The following is a 19,735-nucleotide window of genomic DNA, read 5'->3' as shown; positions in this document are numbered from 1 at the left end:
AAAAACAGGAGTCATATACAATATACAATGTAATGACTGCAACAACCGCTATGAAGGACAAACAGGCAGAAGAGTGGCATCCATGAACACCAACCACCAGAAGACACAATGAAAACTCTTCAATTTCACAACATGTAGACAGACTTAACTATCGTTTCAGTTGGGAAAATGTGACAATCGTAGACCAAGCCAAGTCCAAAAAACTAGCCAGGGAATTTCTAGAAGCCTGGGCAGTCTGACAAATTAGCCATCAATAGACGCATGGACATTAACAACGATAGACTATGCAGAAGACACAACCAACCAGCTGACCCAATCACCTCTCCACCCAGCAATCAGCACCCAAATCAGCATAGATTAACTCCAAGGTTATCATCAGACCAACAATCAAGTAAACAATACCCCAATCAAGGAAACGCCAACAGTAAACAGGCCACCCAACGAATCTCTAAGACCACCCCCACCAACACTGTGAGGGAAAGCTACTAGAATATAAACTGACAGCAAATCACACTCCTTACTAGCACTGATAATGTTAAATAGGTTGGTAATGAAACGTCTGCAAGAAAACAACCAAGCTCAGAAAGCACCAAGGACCTCTCAATAGGAATATTTAGTATGTGTGCAGTCTTTTATAGACCAAAAAAGGCTTGCAGACTGAAATGGCAAACATTTCGTGTGCACCTGAGCCGAGGTGGCGCAGTGGTTAAATGCAGCACTGCAGGCTACTTCAGCTGACTGCTAGATCAGCAGCTCAGCGGTTCAAATCTCACCCGCTCAGGGTTGACTCAGCCTTCCATCCTTCCGAGGTGGGTAAAATGAGGACCCAGATTGTTGTTGGGGGCAATATGCTGACTCTGTAAACCGCTTAGAGAGGGCTGAAAGCCCTATGAAGCGGTATATAAGCCTAACTGCTATTGCTATTGCTATTGCATTTCTTGTTTTCTAACATTTGTCAAGAAATTGCATTTTCTTTCCTTTTTCCAATGGGTAAGATCATTTTGGAAATATTTTCAAGGTCGAGATGTTGATTCTTACATTTGGTTTAATTACAAAGGAGCTGAGAATCCGTGTGATGTGCCTCCTTTTTTCATTCTATAATCATCGTTCTCCAGCAGTCCTTGGCTTCCTATGTTTCTGTTAAACCCCAAAGGAATCTTTTCAAATTAAGAATCAGAAGCAGCCAGAAAGGTAGCGGAGCAATAGAAAAATAAAAGAAGGGAGAAGGAGGTGGGGGGGGGGGAAGCACTACCTTCTGCCTTAAGACATCAACAAAAAGAAGTGTTTCAAGAAGTGCTGAGAATGACATGGGAAAATAGAAGCCTTCTTTGCAGAGGAGGAAGATCTGGAGGGAAATTAAAGACAGATTTTAGTTTGTTTTTAATTTTTCATGCATTGAGCTCTGTAATCCTTGCAACAGCAGTGTGCAATGTTTTCCCTCTATTAAAGAGAGAATTGAGGCTGAAGTGGCATTCCTCAATCAGTCTAATGGTTTAAAAACTAAGCGGAAGGTATTGATTTATGTTCATTCCCATGAGCACTGGCAATGCTTTCAACAATGCTTCCATTAGCTAATTGCTTTAAATATATTGTTTTAAACTTAGGTAGCAAATAGAAATAGATTTCTTTCTTACTGATGTATGAAAATGTTGTGTATCTAAAAGTATGTGTATGCTTTTGTTGTACTGTATATATGCATGCCCCTAAATGTAAATGTATGTTATATTGTGTATATCAGGGGTGGGTTTCAACCGGTTCGCGGCGGTCCCTGCGAACCGGTTGGTCGGCGAACCCAGAAGTAAGTAACTTCGGGGAACGGTGACTGGCCCACCCGCCCGCCCGCGCTCCTTACCCGGTTTTGACGAGTTCTGTGCTTCCACGCATGCGCAGGACGCATACAGCGCCTGCGCGATCCTCCAGGAGCAGCTGGAGCATCGCACAGACGCTAGTACGCATGCGTGCGCTGCGCGCGTGCACAAGGACGCCGCCGGCCCCGTTCCAACTGAACCAGTTGGAACGGGGCGAGAAACCCACCCCTGGTGTATATGAATGAATAGATAGATAGATAGATAGATAGATAGATAGATAGATAGATAGATAGATAGATAGATAGAGACAGACAGACAGACAGACAGACAGACAGACAGACAGACAGACAGACAGACAGACAGACAGACAGACAGACATGATAATGCAGCAAAATAAGTTGTGCATTTCTCTATTGTAGTATGGTCATGCTTTTTCTGCCATGTTTGAAGAAATTATTTCCTCTGAAGAGAATCTTTCATTTCAGTTCTTGGATGTTGTGACGGATGGTCACATATTAAACTGGGAATCTCAAAAGGAGCATGAATTCCGATGAACAGCAAAGTTCTGTAGTTCTTAGGATTATATTCTTATTTGTCCTAGATACCACTACAGGAACAAGAAGGCCCATCGACGGGGACAATGGGAACTTTTGAACTCATGAGCTCTAAAGATCTAGCATACCAAATGACCATTTTTGAGTGGGAACTTTTCAACTGCGTTCATGAGGTAAAAAGAGTGAACGTCCATATGCTTTTGAACTGTCTACATTTATACCAAAAAGTGGTAGGATAGATTGAAGATCTGTACATTTTCTGCCAATTATGAAGCTGGGGGGGGGGGGGATCTATGGGAAAAACTCACAAGTGAAATGATTATGCAAATCATTTATCTTCAAATGTAATTGACTTCATGCCTTTTTTAATCATAAAAATCATGTACAGAGAAGAAGCTAAGCTTGTATTATGCTGCAAGTTTTTGAATATAGGAATTTTACTTTATTTAAACAATAGTCGCACATTTATCTTGTGTTATGGGGAGAAACTAGTACAGCTTATTAAGTTATGGCATATCCATCTTGATTGAGAATGTGAGAGTGAGGGAATAAAGACGAAATTCCAAGCTAACCTATATTTTATAGCAGAAGCTACACTTTGCAACTCACACAGTATGAAATAACTATAATTTGTTTTAACATCCATATCAGTAATTAATGTAAACCAAAATGCAGTCCACACCTTAATTTGAAGTCGTGGTTTCAAATCATGGTTTGAATACAATTTTGCTAATTGAGGTTTGTCCAGTTCAATCATAATGGTAAACCCTATTTATTTCAAATCAAGAAGGAAGGAATCAAAACCTTCCAGAAGGAAGACAAACCAAAAGATATTCAATTCAGCCATTTTCAGCCAAAACACAACATTTTGAAAGTTAACTATTGCTTTTTTTTTTTTTTAAGTTTTTAATGACTTCCGTTTTCCCCTTCCTTTCTGTTTTCTAGCTGGAACTGATTTACCATACGTTTGGGCGGCACAATTTTAAAAAGACAACTGCCAATCTGGATTTATTTTTACGGAGATTTAATGAAATCCAGTTCTGGGTTGTGACCGAGATTTGTCTTTGCTCCCAGCTCAGCAAACGGGTTCAACTCCTGAAGAAATTTATTAAAATAGCAGCCCAGTGAGTATAATCCAACTCCAATAGATTGCAGTAGGCCTGGTAACTCTCTCACAAGGATGACAGTAGAGCCTTCACCATAAAAAGGACATCAAAGCACAATAAATTTGGCAAGCATGGATTATTTTTCTTTTGTATGAAGCTATTAAGCTAAATCTACTTGAGGGAAAATGTCTTCCTAACCTATGAACTGGTTTGAGGTTAGGATGGATTTGCCCAGAACATTAATTATAGCAATAGCAGTAGCAGTTAGACTTATATACCGCTTCATAGGGCTTTCAGCCCTCTCTAAGCGGTTTACAGAGTCAGCATATCGCCCCACAGTCTGGGTCCTCATTTTACCCACCTCGGAAGGATGGAAGGCTGAGTCAGTGAGATTTGAACCGCCGAACTTCAGATAACAGTCAGCTGAAGTGGCTGCAGTACAGCACTCTAACCACTGCGCCACCTCGGCTCTTTTATTTTATTACACAAATGTTTTACACAACTCTGTGCTTCAACTTTATATATCTAAATGTTCTAGAACACTCTTCTCAACCTTGTATCTTCTAGATCAGGGGTGTCAAACTTGTGGCCCACTGGCTGAATGTGTCACATACTGGCCACACCCACACCTGGTTTAGCAAAGGGGAGGGGAAATTCGCAATATGTCATGTGACCATAATGTGATGTGGCAAGTTTGAAACCCGTGTTCTAGATGAATTGGGCTACACATCTCATTATCCATAGCTAACAATTTAAGGGACTTGGATTGATGATCAGTGGGAGAACACATCTGGAGATATTAAGATGAGGAAGGTTGCAGGGGTACAGCGTGTCTCAATCTTTGCAACTTTAAGATGTGTGGTCCAACTCCCAGAATTTGTCAGGCTGTATACATAGAAATGGAAGCCTGGGTGTTGAAGTCCACACATCTTAACGTTGGAAAGATTGAGAAAAATTGCACTAGTCATTAGCTTGGCCTTAGTTATCTTAATAATTTGGGATGGAATGTGTATAGCGGCACATGTCCTTTTAAATTTAAATTAACAGTGGTTTAAGTAAATCACAAAAGGTAAGTTTCTAAATTCTCAATTGGACGTTAGTTTCATTGGTTCATGTGTTGATCATAACTGTGGCAGGCTGGCTCTCAATTCTGTTCAAATCTATACATAATGAATACATATCCAACATGCCAGAAGGTGTCTTTAGTCCTTCTCAGCACGGAGAGCTAACACAATAGAAACAATAGCAATAGCAATAGCAGTGGACTTATATACCGCTTCATAGGCCTTTCAGGTCTCTCTAAGCGGTTTACAGAGAGTCAGCATATTGCCCCCAACAATCTGGGTCCTCATTTTACCCACCTCGGAAGGATGGAAGGCTGAGTCAACCCTGAGCCGGTGAGATTTGAACCGCTGACCTGCTGATCTAGCAGTAGCCTGCAGTGCTGCATTTAACCACTGCGCCACCTTTTTTTACTGTATACATCTTGATTTTTTTTTGTTCTCTATTATATCCAGTAGAGGGCAGTAGTGTATACCGAAAAGAAGAAAAGTGAATTCCTTTTCTTAATAATTCGCGGAGAAAATGTTATACAACTGAACCGTTGGTACAACTTCCATCTGCCGATATATCTGTGTGTTTTAATAAGAAAAAAATAATAGAAAATACATTATTATTATTGAGACAATGAGCTATAGTTAGTCTATTTGTGTTGGTGTCTTGGAATTCAACTTTCTGTTTGCTTCTATGTTTTTTTAAAAATATATTTGCCTTGGCAAATTGAGTAGCTCAAATGCTCTGCCCCCAGAAGTTCCTGCACTCACAAAAGCACATTCCTAGAGTTCTGGGTCAGCTCCTAGGTTCTTTCACAGAGTGGGATGAAGGGAAAGACAAGGCCAAAGTTGATAGGCTGCCATTTCAGCCTCTCTCCTACCTAAATGTGAGGAGACATAGCCATAGGTTCTTCTTCACCTCCATTTCAGCTTCCCCAGTCTGAGATTGTACCACACAGGCAAGCCGGTTTGGCTCAATCTAGGTGTCTAAATGCCCTGATCGGATGACTCTTTCGTAAATTGCACAGCTGTAAGATTGTCTTATTTCATAAAGCATGGTAATATATTCAAGACCCTCATCATTTGCTCATTAGGTTGACTAGGTACACTGGCAAACCCCTTCTCTTTTCTCATTTAGGCCTGCATTGTTCATATTCAAATTGTAAAGGTTATTTTCTACTACGCGATTGATGTAGTAAATGTAATCTCTTAAGCTTAGAGGAGCAGTGGCGTCCTATATAAGCAATAAGGGGCAAGTAAAATACAGGCTTGTTCACTTCGGGATGTTAAGAAGAATCCTGCAGGATTAGACTCAAAGCCAATGGAATCTAGCATCTGATGTGCGAACAAGATGCCTCAGGGAAGTGACATCCTGACCCATTGTGCTAAATGCACTCCAACAATGCTAAGGCAGCTGCAGTGAAGATGAGGAGAGAGAACAGGAAATCCACTCTGGGAATCTGTTTGCTCTCTGACTAGATCAGGGGTCGGCAACCTTAAACACTCAGAGAGCCTTTTGGATCTGTTTCCCACAGAAAAGAAAACAGCGGGAGCCACAGAACCTACCGGGGGTTGAAAAGCTCACTAAATCATGTGCTGGCGGGTGTTGTATATTGGCAGTTGTGACACATATTTTGAGCGACAGGGAGCTGCAGCAGAGGGATGAAAGAGCCACATGTGGCTCCAGAGCATGTCATGTTGCCGAACCCTAGCCTAGGTGCTTAAACATTGAGAGAAAGGAGCTTGGGGTATGGGGTTTATCTTGGGAATCCCCTGGCACAAATTGGAAGAGGTTGGAGGGAGATGGTGTGATAGGTCTGCAGGTAGTTGAAGGTCCCGGAAGGAAGGCAACATCCTAGGGGTGAATTATTTTTTTACTCCATTATTGGTCTTCTCTAGATTTTTGAGGATGAAAATAGTAGTGGGACATCCCCTCTGGAGGCAAACTATTTTTATTTCCATACATAAACATTTTCAAAACTTGCCCAGATTTGGCAGCAAAGGTTCAAATGCTTGAGGAGGGTGGAGATTGATTTTAAGCCAGAAAGGGGAATGTTTGACTCCCAAATCATCCTGCATCCATTTCTACCTTTATTAAAATGAAACAAAACAAAAATTGTGTTGCTAAACAACGTGTGCAACAAATTACCCATCCCAGTTCTGATGCAGACAGGGAGATATGAGCGCCATACCTAAAAAGTAATGTTCATATTAGGCTATTGTCTAAAATATCCTTAATTGAAAACAGAACCTTTTTTCCAAATGAGAATCTGTGTGATTGGTAGTTCTAGACTGAGTTTTTAATAATATAACAGAAGGATCGTTATTGACTGAAACAGAATGACTAAATCATCAGAATACAAATAAAAAATGTGTCTGCATTGCTAGAACCTTTCTTCGTTCAGGATTTCTGGCTGTTTAATTTGAAGAACTTGCTTACACCAAAAGGTCTAATTTAAATTGTTATTTCCTGGCAATTCCAAACGGCCTTTGCTTCTGTGTAAATATGCTTGGAATTGCAACCTAATTTAATAAACTGCAATGACAACTATTTATTGTTGCAATAACAAAAGTGCTTTATATTCTCAGACTGAGTTCAAGTATGTTTATGTATGTACATTATTAAGATAGATGTAGAAGAACACAATCCAAAATCAAACACATTTGCAGAACAGAAGTAAGGCTTCCTATTATCTTTTTCCATATCAAATTCTTTCTTTTCTCAAATTGCGTTCTTCTTTTCTTTCAGCTGTAAGGAATATAAAAACTTGAATTCTTTCCTTGCTTTGATTATGGGACTAAGCAACGTTGCAGTGAGTCGCCTCACAATGACCTGGGAGGTGAGTGCAGTTCTACAAGGATTTAATTTCTTCATCTGTCTTGTGTGTTACTGTTTCTTTAGAATAGCAAAGGAGACGAGGCTGGCAGGATAGGTACTTTATACTTATGGTGTTAGAGAAAAGGTACAGTAGGTTTGAGTCTGCTTGTGGATCTTTGGATATTTTCAGTGGATCATTCAAGAGATCTAATTTGCAGTTTCAAACAGCATCAAAATGATTCTTCTCTTCCCACGTATCCAAATGAATGACATTTGTCATCATTGAGAGTGATTTCTCTGCAGGTGCCTTTGGTATAAGATCATCCTAACCGTGAGTCTTGATGTTTCAGTGGGGAAAAATCAAAATCACTCCAGCCTATTCAGATCTCAAATCCAGGGACTTTTTCTGGGTTAGATGTTGGACTTTTTCTCCCACATAAATTGGCAGTCTTTGCCAAGCCCCTCAGTATCAAAAACAAATTTCCATGAGGCCAGGCAAAGGACTGTCCCTTGTAAAAATAAATCTAAATTCCTTTCTAGGTGGTCTGTTCCTGTTCTCTGCGTGTCTCTTTAGAAGTTAGTTCTAAAGTCCTCTCAGGGAGCTTAATTAATCAGGCATTTATTTATAACTTGCACGTTCCTGCTAACCTAGCAGCTTGAAAGTATGTAAATGCAAGTAGATAAATAGTTACCACTTTGGTGGGCAGGTGACAGTATGCTATGTTTCTCTGCATGCTATGCGCTGTGACGTGGTCTCAGGCTGGTCACATGATCATGGAGCATTGGCTCAATGGCTTAAAGGAACAGAGCTGAATACCACCACCCCAAAATCGGCTATGAGTAGCAGAGTAAAACCTGCATAGATTTTGATTTGATTTGATTTGTCTTGTATGCCGCCCACTCCCGAAGGACTCCGGGTGGCTCACAATAGACAAGGGAAAGGGGGAAAACTAGACAAAGACAACACTTTAAAAACAAAACCACAACATTCACAATTTCCGTGGGGCTGGATATTTCACAGGACCCCCGGCCAGCTGGAGCAGCCAGGACTTGGTGGCTTTGCGGAAGGCCGGGAGGGTAGTAAGGGTCCGGATCTCGACAGGGAGATCATTCCAGAGGGCTGGAGTTGCAACAGAGAAGGCTCTCCGCCGGGGGGTCGCCAGCCGACGTTGGCTGGCAGATGGAATCCGGAGGAGACCTAACCTGTGAGATCTAATCGATCTGAGGGAGGTAATCAGCAGGAGGCGGTCTCTCCTTTATCTACCTTTCCTTAACCCTTCATCCAGGGGCGGTATTCACTTACCTTCGTTACTGCTTCGCAAACGTGAGCGCGCATGCGCAAAGTGTCAAAAACGGAACCTTCCACGCATGCGCAGAGCGTCAAAAACCAGACGTGATGACATCCAGGTGGGTGGGCGGAGCTTCCCACTGCCGCCACTATCGGTTCGCCTGAACCGGATAGAACCGGCTGAATTGCACCACTGCCTTCATCCCTCCTTGAGGTTTACATTCTGACAAGCATGAAAGTGTCAATGCCATTTAGTGGTAACTTGTCTTGTTTTCCTATGACTTCTTCGAAACCATTTTCTTAATCGCAAATAATCAACCAACAAGAGAAATACCTAGAACGCTGTTCAATACTGTTCTGTCAGCATGGGACATGAGTGTGGGTGTGTTATATGGTGGTGGTGATTGTTTTTTATTGCCTTTGAGTCAGTCTTGACTTCTGGTGACTGTCAGGACATGTCCCTGCCATTTTCTAGGGCTGAAAGATGATTCCAGGCCCAAAGTAAACCTTCTGACTTAAGCCAGGATTAGCATTCATACTCTCCTGATTGCTTGGCTGGCACTTTCATCCCATATTCCAAATTAGTCGCTCTACATTACTGTAGAACTTATTATTGGAAAGTGACACCATTTAGGTAGTAACATAAATCTGAGTATTACGTGAGTTAGGCTTGCACTCTGCAGCATCTCTAGAAACCATGTGCAACCGTGTGGTAAACAGTAGGCCTGTAAACATTGCCAAGAAGATCTGTGAAACGATGTTGCTAGATTTATTGTACGTGGGGATGTGGTTAAAAATGGGAGCGACAAGAATGTGGAAAAGAGGCTCTTTCCTTAGAAGGCTGATGGGAAAATCCAGACTGGAATTTAATTTCCTTTGCGGCTGTTTAACTTCTGTGAACTAAGGAGCAAAACGCTCTCCATTTCCCAGGATATTTTGGGGTCTGCAACTAAATCTGCTCCAAGCTTCAGAGTTCTCTATTTATAATCTGGTTGCTAGGAAACTTGCTGTATTTTTCACTGCTGCTTTGTTGTAAATGAGCGATGGAAGAACAAGATTTTCTGCCATCTCAGTCTCTCAGACCTGTTAGAGAACTGGGAACAAATCACTCTGCTCCTTCATGTGAAGATGGGCAGAGTCACTCTGCTCACCTACAAACAGGTCTGGTGGACGGTATGCTTTTGTGTCGGCATAGACAATATGAACTGGCAACTGAACTGTCTTTGTGCTTTCAGAAAAATCAAGCAATCTATATTTGAAACAGGATTCCATGTTTTCTTTGTTTTTTACTTGGCAGAAACTTCCAAGCAAGTTCAAGAAGATCTATGCAGAGTTTGAAAGCTTAATGGTAAATGGCAATACAGATTTAATTCTATGCATGGCACATTCTGGATACATTTGATTTCCGGACTTGATTCTAAATCCCTCTACTTTCTACATTTGATGTGTCCTTGTGTGACTTTAAAGAATTTATGATCCCGTTAACAGTGCTGATAAAACAAGCATATATGACTAATAAATTACACTCTCAGGGAACCTGTTCTGAGAAAATGTCTGTCCTACTTGCAGCCGATCTGGGAAATCTAAAAAACTTCATCTTCTTTAGATATACCAACTTTAAATTTGTTCATGCGCTATTTTTACAGAACCCTAGTTTTATAGCTTATGGAGATGAATCAGCAAATGCACAAAGAAGAATGGGGAAAAAATGAGAGAATTAAGCATGTTACATTTTACCCCCACAGGGCCACTTTTGCTGCAGGTAGATGGTTAGCCCTTTTTTTTAAATAAATAAAAACGTAGTTCAGAATCTAAACCTCCTTTTAGAAAAGGTGGCTGCAATTTACATGTATTTGAATTTGTCCAATACCTCTTTCTGTCTTTTGTTTTTTTTTTAGGACCCTTCAAGAAACCATAGGGCCTACAGACTGACAGTAGCTAAACTGGAACCCCCTATTATTCCCTTTATGCCTCTACTCATCAAAGGTAACGAGCTAAAGGTTAAGAAAAGATGAATTTTAAAAATGAGATATTTTAAATTAGACATGTGATCCTGTCTCTGTAGTTTCCCAATTCATAAAGATGGAAAAATATCTCCATATATCTAAACATTAACTTATCTAGCAAATAGGATTTATGAAAATATGTTAAACAGTACTGTTTTTTTACAAGAAAATATTTCAAGTAGGTGTAATATGTAATATGTAATATGTAATTAATATATATATATATATATATATATATATATATATATATATATTCCCTAAATTAAATTTCTGCTGTTTATATGGATTTTTTTATATTGCAGACATGACATTTACGTATGAAGGTAACAAGACCTTTATTGACAATCTGGTGAACTTTGAAAAAATGGTAGGTAATGCATATTCCCAAAGCAAATGTTTTGATGAGTGACATCCTTATTGTGCTGAAATCAATGGAAAAATAATAGCTTTGATTTTGGAATGTGTTGCAAATAGAAATGGGTTTCTATTGCTGTTGAAAAAGAGCCTTAGCGGGCAGGCATTGGAGCAAGAAGCTGTCTGATGTTAAATTAATTCAAAGTTGAAAAAGATCCCATTGCCAAGAAAACTTTCTCATTATCAATCAACCAGTAATTTTAGTTCAACGGATCCAGAATAATGTCTTTTTGACACTTCATTTCCTCTTGCAGGTTAGCTTTATTCATTGAATGAAGCCGAGGCAATTTCCCTTCCATGATTAGGCATCACTCTTAATTTTCCTCTGTCACCAATTTGTGTCCAAGATTTAACCAGAGTGTTGTAGGTTCCATCTTTTTCAAAAGCAGCAAATGTTCAAGGCTGTACCACTTCATAATGCTGATGACTAAATTTTTTTCCGATTACTGTTTTTTTAAAAAAAATTCAAGACATAAAACACATTCTAGATCTCACTAAATGTTAATGAAGAATTTTTTGAAATTAGCCTATATGGCAAATTCTGAGAGAGAGTATCGCATAAAATAATTTTCATCTTCACTATTATAGTCTGAAAATATTCAAGCATAGGTTTACTGCATTGCTGTTGTTGACCATGGTTAGATTTTATGCAATGTCTTGTATTATTTCTTATGTCAAAACCTGATGCCCTCTATTGTAGTGTGTCTTGTATCAAAGCCCTTGTCAGGGTTCCAAGTAACACCCCCAAAGAAAGAAAGAAGACTCCGATGCTTCAGTTTCCTCAAAATTCCATTTTATTAAAGATGTCATATTGGCACATCTGGGAAAACCCAAATCTGAAAGTTTCCAGGTTTTCCCCACCCAAAAGAAAGTCCAAGTCCCTGCCCAGCACCCACATGTCCATCACAGGATCCAATCAGGCACCATCCAAAACTGGAGATGCCTCCCAGTCATACCATCGCAGCTGCAGGGCAAGGTGTCCTTGACTTTCTGAGAAAGGAACGTTATTTTGACTATATATCACCCATACCCCATATAATCCCCCCTCCCATTTTCCCACAGTAGAAAATATGGCAGGCCTGAAGGCCCAGTGTAAAAGATGGCTTCCAGGTTTGACAGCCCTGTGCATTGTGTTACATCTGTGGTGTGTTTGTATATTGGGAGACTCTGCCGCACTTAAATCATAAGGTAGTTTTCAATTGATCAAATGATTAAATACTGTGAGCTTTCTTTGACTTAAGACCATACTTGTCAAAGGCAGACACTGCAGGAAGAATGATGCTGTTTTAAGGCAGAGGAGATTCTTGTGATTCTTGACAGATATGCAAAAGCACACCAACAAATCTTTTTGACTCAGTGGGAAAATAAATGCAGTTCAAATTTGTGCCACTTCAATGGACTGGGTAATCCAGATATCCCTAGGCAGCAGCAGAGATGAAAGGAGAAACGACATGTTTAGAAATGGCTGGAACAGTGATGGACATCTTGAGGTGACAGAAAAGGGGCTCAAATTTATTTATTGATTTGATTTGTCAAACATGTACAAGACAACAGGTATAAGTATAAACATGGACATGAACAAAGGAAATGAGTACAAATAAATGGGGACTGTAGGACAAGGACTTTAGGCATGCTGGTGCACGCCCCCTTTACAGACCTCTTAGGAATGGGGTGAGGTCCACGGTAAACAGTTTAAGGTTGAAGCTATGGGGGTTTGAGGCTGTAACAATGGAGTCAGGTAGAGCATTCCAGGCATTGACCACTCTGTTGCTGAAGTCGTATTTTCTGCAATTGAGTTTGGAGTGGTTTACCTTGAGTTTGTATCTATTGTTTGCCCGTGTATTATTGAGGTTGAAGCTGAAGTATGTTCTCCAAATTGTTCCCCAAATTCCTCTCCAGCTGACACCGTTTGTCTCAGTTCAGGGCTTCCCCCAAAACTGTGCCATACTCCTTTGCAGAAAACAGCCAGAAGCCATCCCAGGGCACTTTTAGTGCCGAAATTCCTCCGACTGGCAATTCAGAATGGTGCCATCAACTGCTGGTTCTCCTATTTACTGGGGCCCTTCACCCTTGAGGTGTGAAATGAGGATTAGTGAATGTGCGCATATTAGTGTTCAGGCTTTATGGATCTGAACAAAAGGAATTCACATACTGATCCTTATAGGGGGGAAAGGAAGGGGCAAGCATGCTTTCATTTTTGGAACATAAGAGATTATGCAAAAAGTGTGACTTAAACAGCAGTTTTTGTATGATATGTATGAATATTTATAACAATATTGGAGCCTGGTCCAGAAACGGATTAGCAGGTAATGTGGCTGGCCTGTTGCCATGATTCTAGGCTGTAGATTTGGACTGGAACAGTGGGTGGAGGGCTAGATGTAGGAGATGATTGGAGGGGGAAGCAAACCCAGAGTCACCATGGCTTTAATCTATCCGTTCTGTTTTAGAGGAATCTAGATCTTCAGTTTTCCCTTATACGACTTCCAAAAAACACTGCATAAAAGTGAATGGATGTTCAGTGGATATACAATGCTGTACTTGTCTGCTCTTTCAGAAATCCCTCCATTATTATTATCTTGTCCCTTATAGGATATCATAAGACCCACTATCACTTCAGTATAAATCAATACCAAGAACTACCCCTGCAACTTCAAATTACTGTTTCAGAAGCAGCCTTATAATTAAAATAGAGTTGAGAGGCACCGCTCTATTTGTTATGGCGTGCAACAGATGTGTGAATTCGGCTTTCTTAAAGTTAACCTTTGCTTAAGTTGCTTTACTGATAGGAAGGAATTATCAAAATTCTTCCTTGATGTTAAGGATAACTTAACTGAGGAGGAAGGCAAGTGAAATGACAATACATTTAAATTCCATAGATTTAAATGGATTTACCGCAAGGATAACTAAATCTGGATTTAAAGCAATTTGCCTCCTATTAGATGCTTATAAGAAGGTTGTTCATATGTTTACTTGAATTCAGCATAGTTTTCAGAACTATAGCAATAGCAGTTAGACTTATATACCGCTTCATAGGGCTTTCAGCCCTCTCTAAGCGGTTTACAGAGTCAGCATATTGCCCCCAACAATCTGGGTCCTCATTTTACCCACCTCGGAAGGCTGGAAGGCTGAGTCAACCTTGAGCCGGTGAGATTTGAACAGCCGAACTGCAGAACTGCAGTCAGCTGAAGTAGCCTGCAGTGCTGCACTCTAGCCACTGCGCCACCTTGGCTCTCTGCCTTGGGCTAAGATGGGAATAAGAAACCTGTTCAGTATTGAGGTAAAGAAAGCATTTCACTGAAGGTATTCATGGAAGAATGCCCATTTTGCTTTGATAGCATAGGACATTGATGGCGAACCTTTTACACACTGCGTGCACAAACTGCAACCCAAAACCCAATTATTTATCACAAAGTGCCAAAACAGCAATTTAACCGGGAAAAGGAGGTGAGCAGGGCAACCAAGCATAGAAGTGGCGTGTTAGTCACTTTGCTGAGGGGGTCATAGAAATGATTAATTGCCATTATTACGTGTTGACTTGGGAGCACGTCGCCCGTAATAGTGAGAATAACAAAGTTGTAAGAGATCTTGGAGGTCTTCTAGTCCAACCTCTTCTCAGGCAGGAAACCCTATGGCAGGGGTCTGCAACCTTAAACACTCAAAGAGCTATTTGGACCCATTTCCCACAGAAAAGAAAACACCAGGAGCCACGAAACCTGGGCGGTAGTCATGAAACCTGAGTGACAACTCAATGTCACTCACTCTCACCCAGTCATATGACACACACACCCCAGCCACACCTACCTGGCTCCCAGTGTTTTCTTTTCTGTGGAAAACGAGTCTCTCTCTCACACACTTTCTCTCTCTCTCTCTCTCTCCCTTCCCCCTCCCTCTCTCCCCCTCTTTCCCTCTCCCCCTCCCCTTCCCTCCCTCTCCTCCTCCCTCTCCCCTCCCCCTCCCTCCCTCCCCCCCCTCTCTCTCCACCCCACAAGGAGATGCAGCGGAGGGACTAAAGAGCCCATGGCTTGCCAACACCCGCCCACCCTATGGCATACTGTGCTGGGGCGAAAGCACGTGTGCTCACATAGAGGGCTCTGCATGCCACCTCTAGCACGCATGCCATAGTTTCGCTAACAGGGACATAGGATATTCTGCATATTTGCCTATCAGTTACTAAGGGTGGCAGAGACTGTTACCAATAAATTATGAGTATTCATGGCCTGTGGAGTGCTCCTAAATTAGTCCCTTCCTGTGCTTTGAAAGGAATTGCCTCATTACATGTAGGTCAACCTGATCAGCTCACGGACTATAAACACCATATTGTTCTTCTTCTTAGCCATCGAATGTTTAGGACAGAGCAAAACCTTTTATTTTCATACCCATGAATTTCCAGAAACATTGGCCTAGCTATCATTATAGGGTAATGCTGGGTAAAATGGACTTGCTCTGGTCCAGGGGTCAGCAAAGTGCGGCTCTGGAGCCGCATGTGGCTCTTTCCTCCCTCTGCTGTGGCTCTGTCACCTGTCGGCACCACAATTTTGAGAGGAGCTTCCGCTGAGGGGGGGGGGAGAAACACAGTGCTCCAGGAAAAAACTCTATGGCAAGGGGACTGTTTTCCAGTTGTCTCCACAATTGATAGGGCTTTCGGTTATGACAGGTAGGAGAAAAAGTACGTCGCACTAGGAGGAGACTCTATGGTGGGGGAACAGAACTTCTGGTCAGCTCCAGAATTGAATAGCGGGCTTCCGGTTAGGACCTTTGTGGCTCCTGGTGTTTTCTTTTCTGTGGGAAACAGGTCCAAATGGCTCTTTGAGTGTTTAACTTTGCCGACCCCTGCTCTGGTCCATCCAAAAGATTTTAAAAATATTCCTAGAAATAAATTTTGACCAGCATTCTGCATTCTAATTTGAATTTAGAATGAAGAGAACCAGGAGTGAGTTCCTGCCAGTTCTAAGCTCTTCTATAGAAGAGGTTCCACAAATCTACCGTGCTGTTTAGAACCGGTTCCAGCTCCCTCCCTCCCCCCGCCCGTCCGCACCACGCTTGCCTCGCCCACCGCTCACTGATTGGTTGGCTCACCAATCGCCCTGCCCGTCTCTAAGAGTCCTATCTAAACCTTAAAGTCTTAAAGCTGTCACGTTTGAACATCCCTGGGGTTTTTTTTCTAAAGTGTTAGGGGTGCAAGGGTCTTGTAACTTGACAGCTTTAAGACTTGCGTGCTTCAAATGCCAGAGTTTCTGAGTCAACATTTTGGTTGCTAAGCAAGAGCATTTTTAAGTGAGCCTTCACCACATTTTACAAGTTGGCCATGCCCACCCAGTGACATGCCTGGCAAACCACTCCCACCAGATCACATGGCCAGCAAGCCCCCCCCTCAAAGCAGGCCACACCTACAGAAGAGGTTCTAAAAAAAATTGAAACCCACCACTGAAGAGAACACTTAAGAAGAGGATATTACATACTGTATACTGTATATGCATTCAAGAATGATGGACCCATTAAGAGAATTGCACATAAAGAACTGAACCTATTAGAGAAAGCGTAGATTAATGATATCTCCCATGAATAATGTCTTCCTTATCAAGGAAAGTTCCCAGACATTTGGAGCTGGTGATGAGTACACGGACTTTTGAAAAGATGTAGTACGTGCTTTTCAAAATAGTTACCTTGGGAAATTGGACTAATTTCAAAATTGTTATATCAGAATACAAGATACGAAATGGCTTTTGTACATGCTTGTTGTCCCCCACATTTCTTATTGTTTATCCCTAGTTTAATCTTTGGGATTTTTCTTTTGGGTAGGTATCAAGTGGAGCAAAGAGAGTGATAGATAACAGTGGAAATGTCCACAAACACATTGGTGCCAATGAGCTCCAGTTTAGGAATCCAGGATGTCATAGAATTGATGCTTCATTTTTTTTCTTTTCATAACTTTCCCCCTCTCTATTTTCAGCGCATGATTTCAAATACTATTAAGACAGTGAGATTTTGTCGGAGCCTGCCTTTCAGTAAGTATTGCAATACTTCTGTTGTCGTAATGACAATTTTTCATCAGTGTATAGTGTCATAGATTGGAAACAATGAGTAAAAACTAGAAGTAGAATCAAATGTTACTGAAATAAGCTTTTCTAGGTTTTTAGAAGAGAAAGGAAGGTAGCTTTCAAATTATGGGGTCATTTTGTCAGATCATAAATATTATCTCTGCTAATAAAATAATAAGGCATAATTCTTCAGTATCAGTCAAAATAATGTTAAATGTGTAAATTTTTAATGTAATTTTAAGATAAAGTAACTCACTGCCTTGAGTCTCAGTGGAAATATAAGTCTGATAAATAGTAACATAGGTAGTTCTCAATTTAAGACCGCAGTTGACCCCAAGGTTTCTGTACTTAAGTGAGACATTTGTTAAGTAAATTTTGCCCTAATTTACGAGCTTTCTTGCCACAGTCGTTAGATGAATCACAGCAGTTAATAAGTTCGTAACCCAGTTGTTAAGTGAATCTGCTTCCCCATTGACTTTGCTTGTCAGAAGATCACAAAAAGTGATCACATAGCCTCGTGACACAGCAATGGTCATAAATATGAACTAGTTGCCAAGCATCTGAATTTTAGTCACATGATTCCTGCTGCAAAGCAGGGGTGGGCTTCAAAAATTTTAGCAAGGGGTTCTCTGCCCAGTTGCTGGGTGGGTGTGGCCATGGTGGGCATGGCCTAGTCGGCTTCCTGCACCATGAGGGGGCTGTTTTTGCCCCCCCCCCGACCTCCGGGGGCTTTCCTCGAGCCTCCGGTAGGGTGAAAACAGCCTTCCCAGGCTTTGGAAACCCTCTAGAGGCCAAAAACCTCCCAAATCTCCGGTAGGCCCGTTTTTCACTCTCCCTGAGCTTCCGCGCGTGCCTTGTACTTACCTGCATCCAAAATATTCCACGTGGGGACTCCTGGGAGGGGAGGGATGGGCGGGGCCAGCCAGGAGTGGGATTTGGGGGTTCTCCGAACTGCACAGAAATTTAGCTAGAGGTTCTCCCGAATCCCTGTGAACCCCCAGCAGCCCACCCTTGCTGCAAAGGTCGTAAGTGTGAAAAACAGTCATAAGTCACATTTTTCAGTGCCGTCGTAACTTTGAGCTGTTCCTAGATGAATGGTTGGAAGTAGAGGACTACCTGTAGTAAATGGCTTACATTTGACTTTGACTAAGCATACCAATAGGTCTTCATTCCTGTTTCATCAGGTCCTGATGCATCTCAAGCAAATAAGAACCATCAGGATCTCCGGGGTTATGTCCGTCAATTAAATGTGATTGATAACCAGAGGACTTTATCGCAGATGTCACACCGTCTTGAGCCGCGGCGTACTTAAGCACCGGGGATTATACCCCCCCTTTTCTTCAACATAAGGTCCTTCCTAAGAACAATCCCTCTTTTTGCTACTGCACTGCCACCGCAGAGAAGCAACAATGAATTCTTCTACCGTAAGATCTTTGGTCATTCATGCACAATGTTCCTACCACCCAGGAAACTGCAGAGTGTTTGGCTGATGAAGAGGACATGATCTGTAGCCAAGAGGTTGCCAAGATTGAACACTCTACATTCATGTAAAAAGTTTTGTACATAATAGAAGTCTTTATTTAAAAATGGAGAGAATTCCAAAAGCTGGCGAGATGAGTATTTAAGAAAAAAAAAGTATGGACGGGTTCCTTGGCTAATAGAAGAAATTAAATGTCTGGTCCATTACAAAATTAAATTCCCTATGGATTTGCATGCTCAGCTTACATGGTTTCAGTAGCAAAAATCATTAGTAGCAGAAAAAAAAATACAGTTAACATCCTATACCATGTTTTTCATATTCAGAGAATAGTTAAAAGCCTTTTTTCCCTGCAGGAGAAATATATTTTTTAAAAGTCAACTCTAACCACATTTGCCTTACAGCAATTGAGCATTATGGCCACTTCAGAAGCCCTAAGACTGGCTGAGTCCTTAATATGTTGGTATCTATCATGTAGATTTCACTATGGGTTTTTTTGTGTGTTCTTTTTAATTGCCAATCAGGATTTTACCCATTGTCAGAACCAAAGTAATGTGGTTTTGAAAAACAGAATTGAAAGCAGGTGGGAAGATACACATTCAAAAAGAGCACAATCTGCACAATTGTTCAAGGTAATATTTTCCTGACTAGAGGAAATCTTTAATCTCAGTTGCACTATTGGCTGATTTAAGTGGAATTTCTAGACTAAACTTTACAAAAAAAATCTTCTAATTTTCAGGAATCATGATGCACTTTTCAACAGGCAGTATATGCAAGTGTTAATTTATTTCTTTATGTGTTAGGCATTGTCCCATAAAAAAAAATATTTTATCTATTTTGTTTAGCATGTAATTGAAGTACAGGTTTCTGTTTATATTTGGTCTGTATTTCATGCTAAAAGGAGATGGTTTATGATTTATGTAAATAAAATGCATTAATTAAATATAATTGCCAAATAAAATACGTTCCTTGTTTATTTAAAAAGGGGACACGTGGCACTTTTGTCTTAATCCTTTTTAATTTGTTGTCATAGGTACTATCTTTGGCCATTGGACTTTGCTGTTAGTAGTAAGTACTTTCACTGACCCCAAAATTCAGGCTTCAGCCGTTACTGTAGAAAATCAAGTGGATTTAATTTAGTTTATATCATGTGCTGCCCAATTCACTTAAAATA

The 19,735-nt window shown here is 41.0% G+C and overlaps 1 protein-coding gene across 1 annotated transcript in view; it reads left to right on the top strand.

Moving 5' to 3' along the window:
- Nucleotides 1-19,459, top strand: part of LOC116521906 (rap guanine nucleotide exchange factor 4) — a 72,725-nt gene extending 53,266 nt beyond the window's left edge. Inside the window, exons 17-24 of the mRNA XM_032236561.1 lie at nt 2,410-2,535; nt 3,308-3,486; nt 7,270-7,360; nt 9,924-9,974; nt 10,525-10,612; nt 10,935-10,999; nt 16,997-17,051; nt 18,269-19,459. Of these exons, the coding sequence (XP_032092452.1) occupies nt 2,410-2,535; nt 3,308-3,486; nt 7,270-7,360; nt 9,924-9,974; nt 10,525-10,612; nt 10,935-10,999; nt 16,997-17,051; nt 18,269-18,396 (783 nt within the window). The 3' untranslated portion in view covers nt 18,397-19,459. The remainder of the gene's footprint in view (nt 1-2,409; nt 2,536-3,307; nt 3,487-7,269; nt 7,361-9,923; nt 9,975-10,524; nt 10,613-10,934; nt 11,000-16,996; nt 17,052-18,268) is intronic.
- The last annotated feature ends 276 nt before the right edge of the window (nt 19,460-19,735 follow it).

Source organism: Thamnophis elegans, chromosome 1 (genome assembly GCF_009769535.1).
Source record: "Thamnophis elegans isolate rThaEle1 chromosome 1, rThaEle1.pri, whole genome shotgun sequence".
NCBI lineage: Eukaryota > Metazoa > Chordata > Lepidosauria > Squamata > Colubridae > Thamnophis > Thamnophis elegans.
Note: the sequence above shows the minus strand (reverse complement) of the source record. Positions and strands in the feature narration are given on the sequence as shown.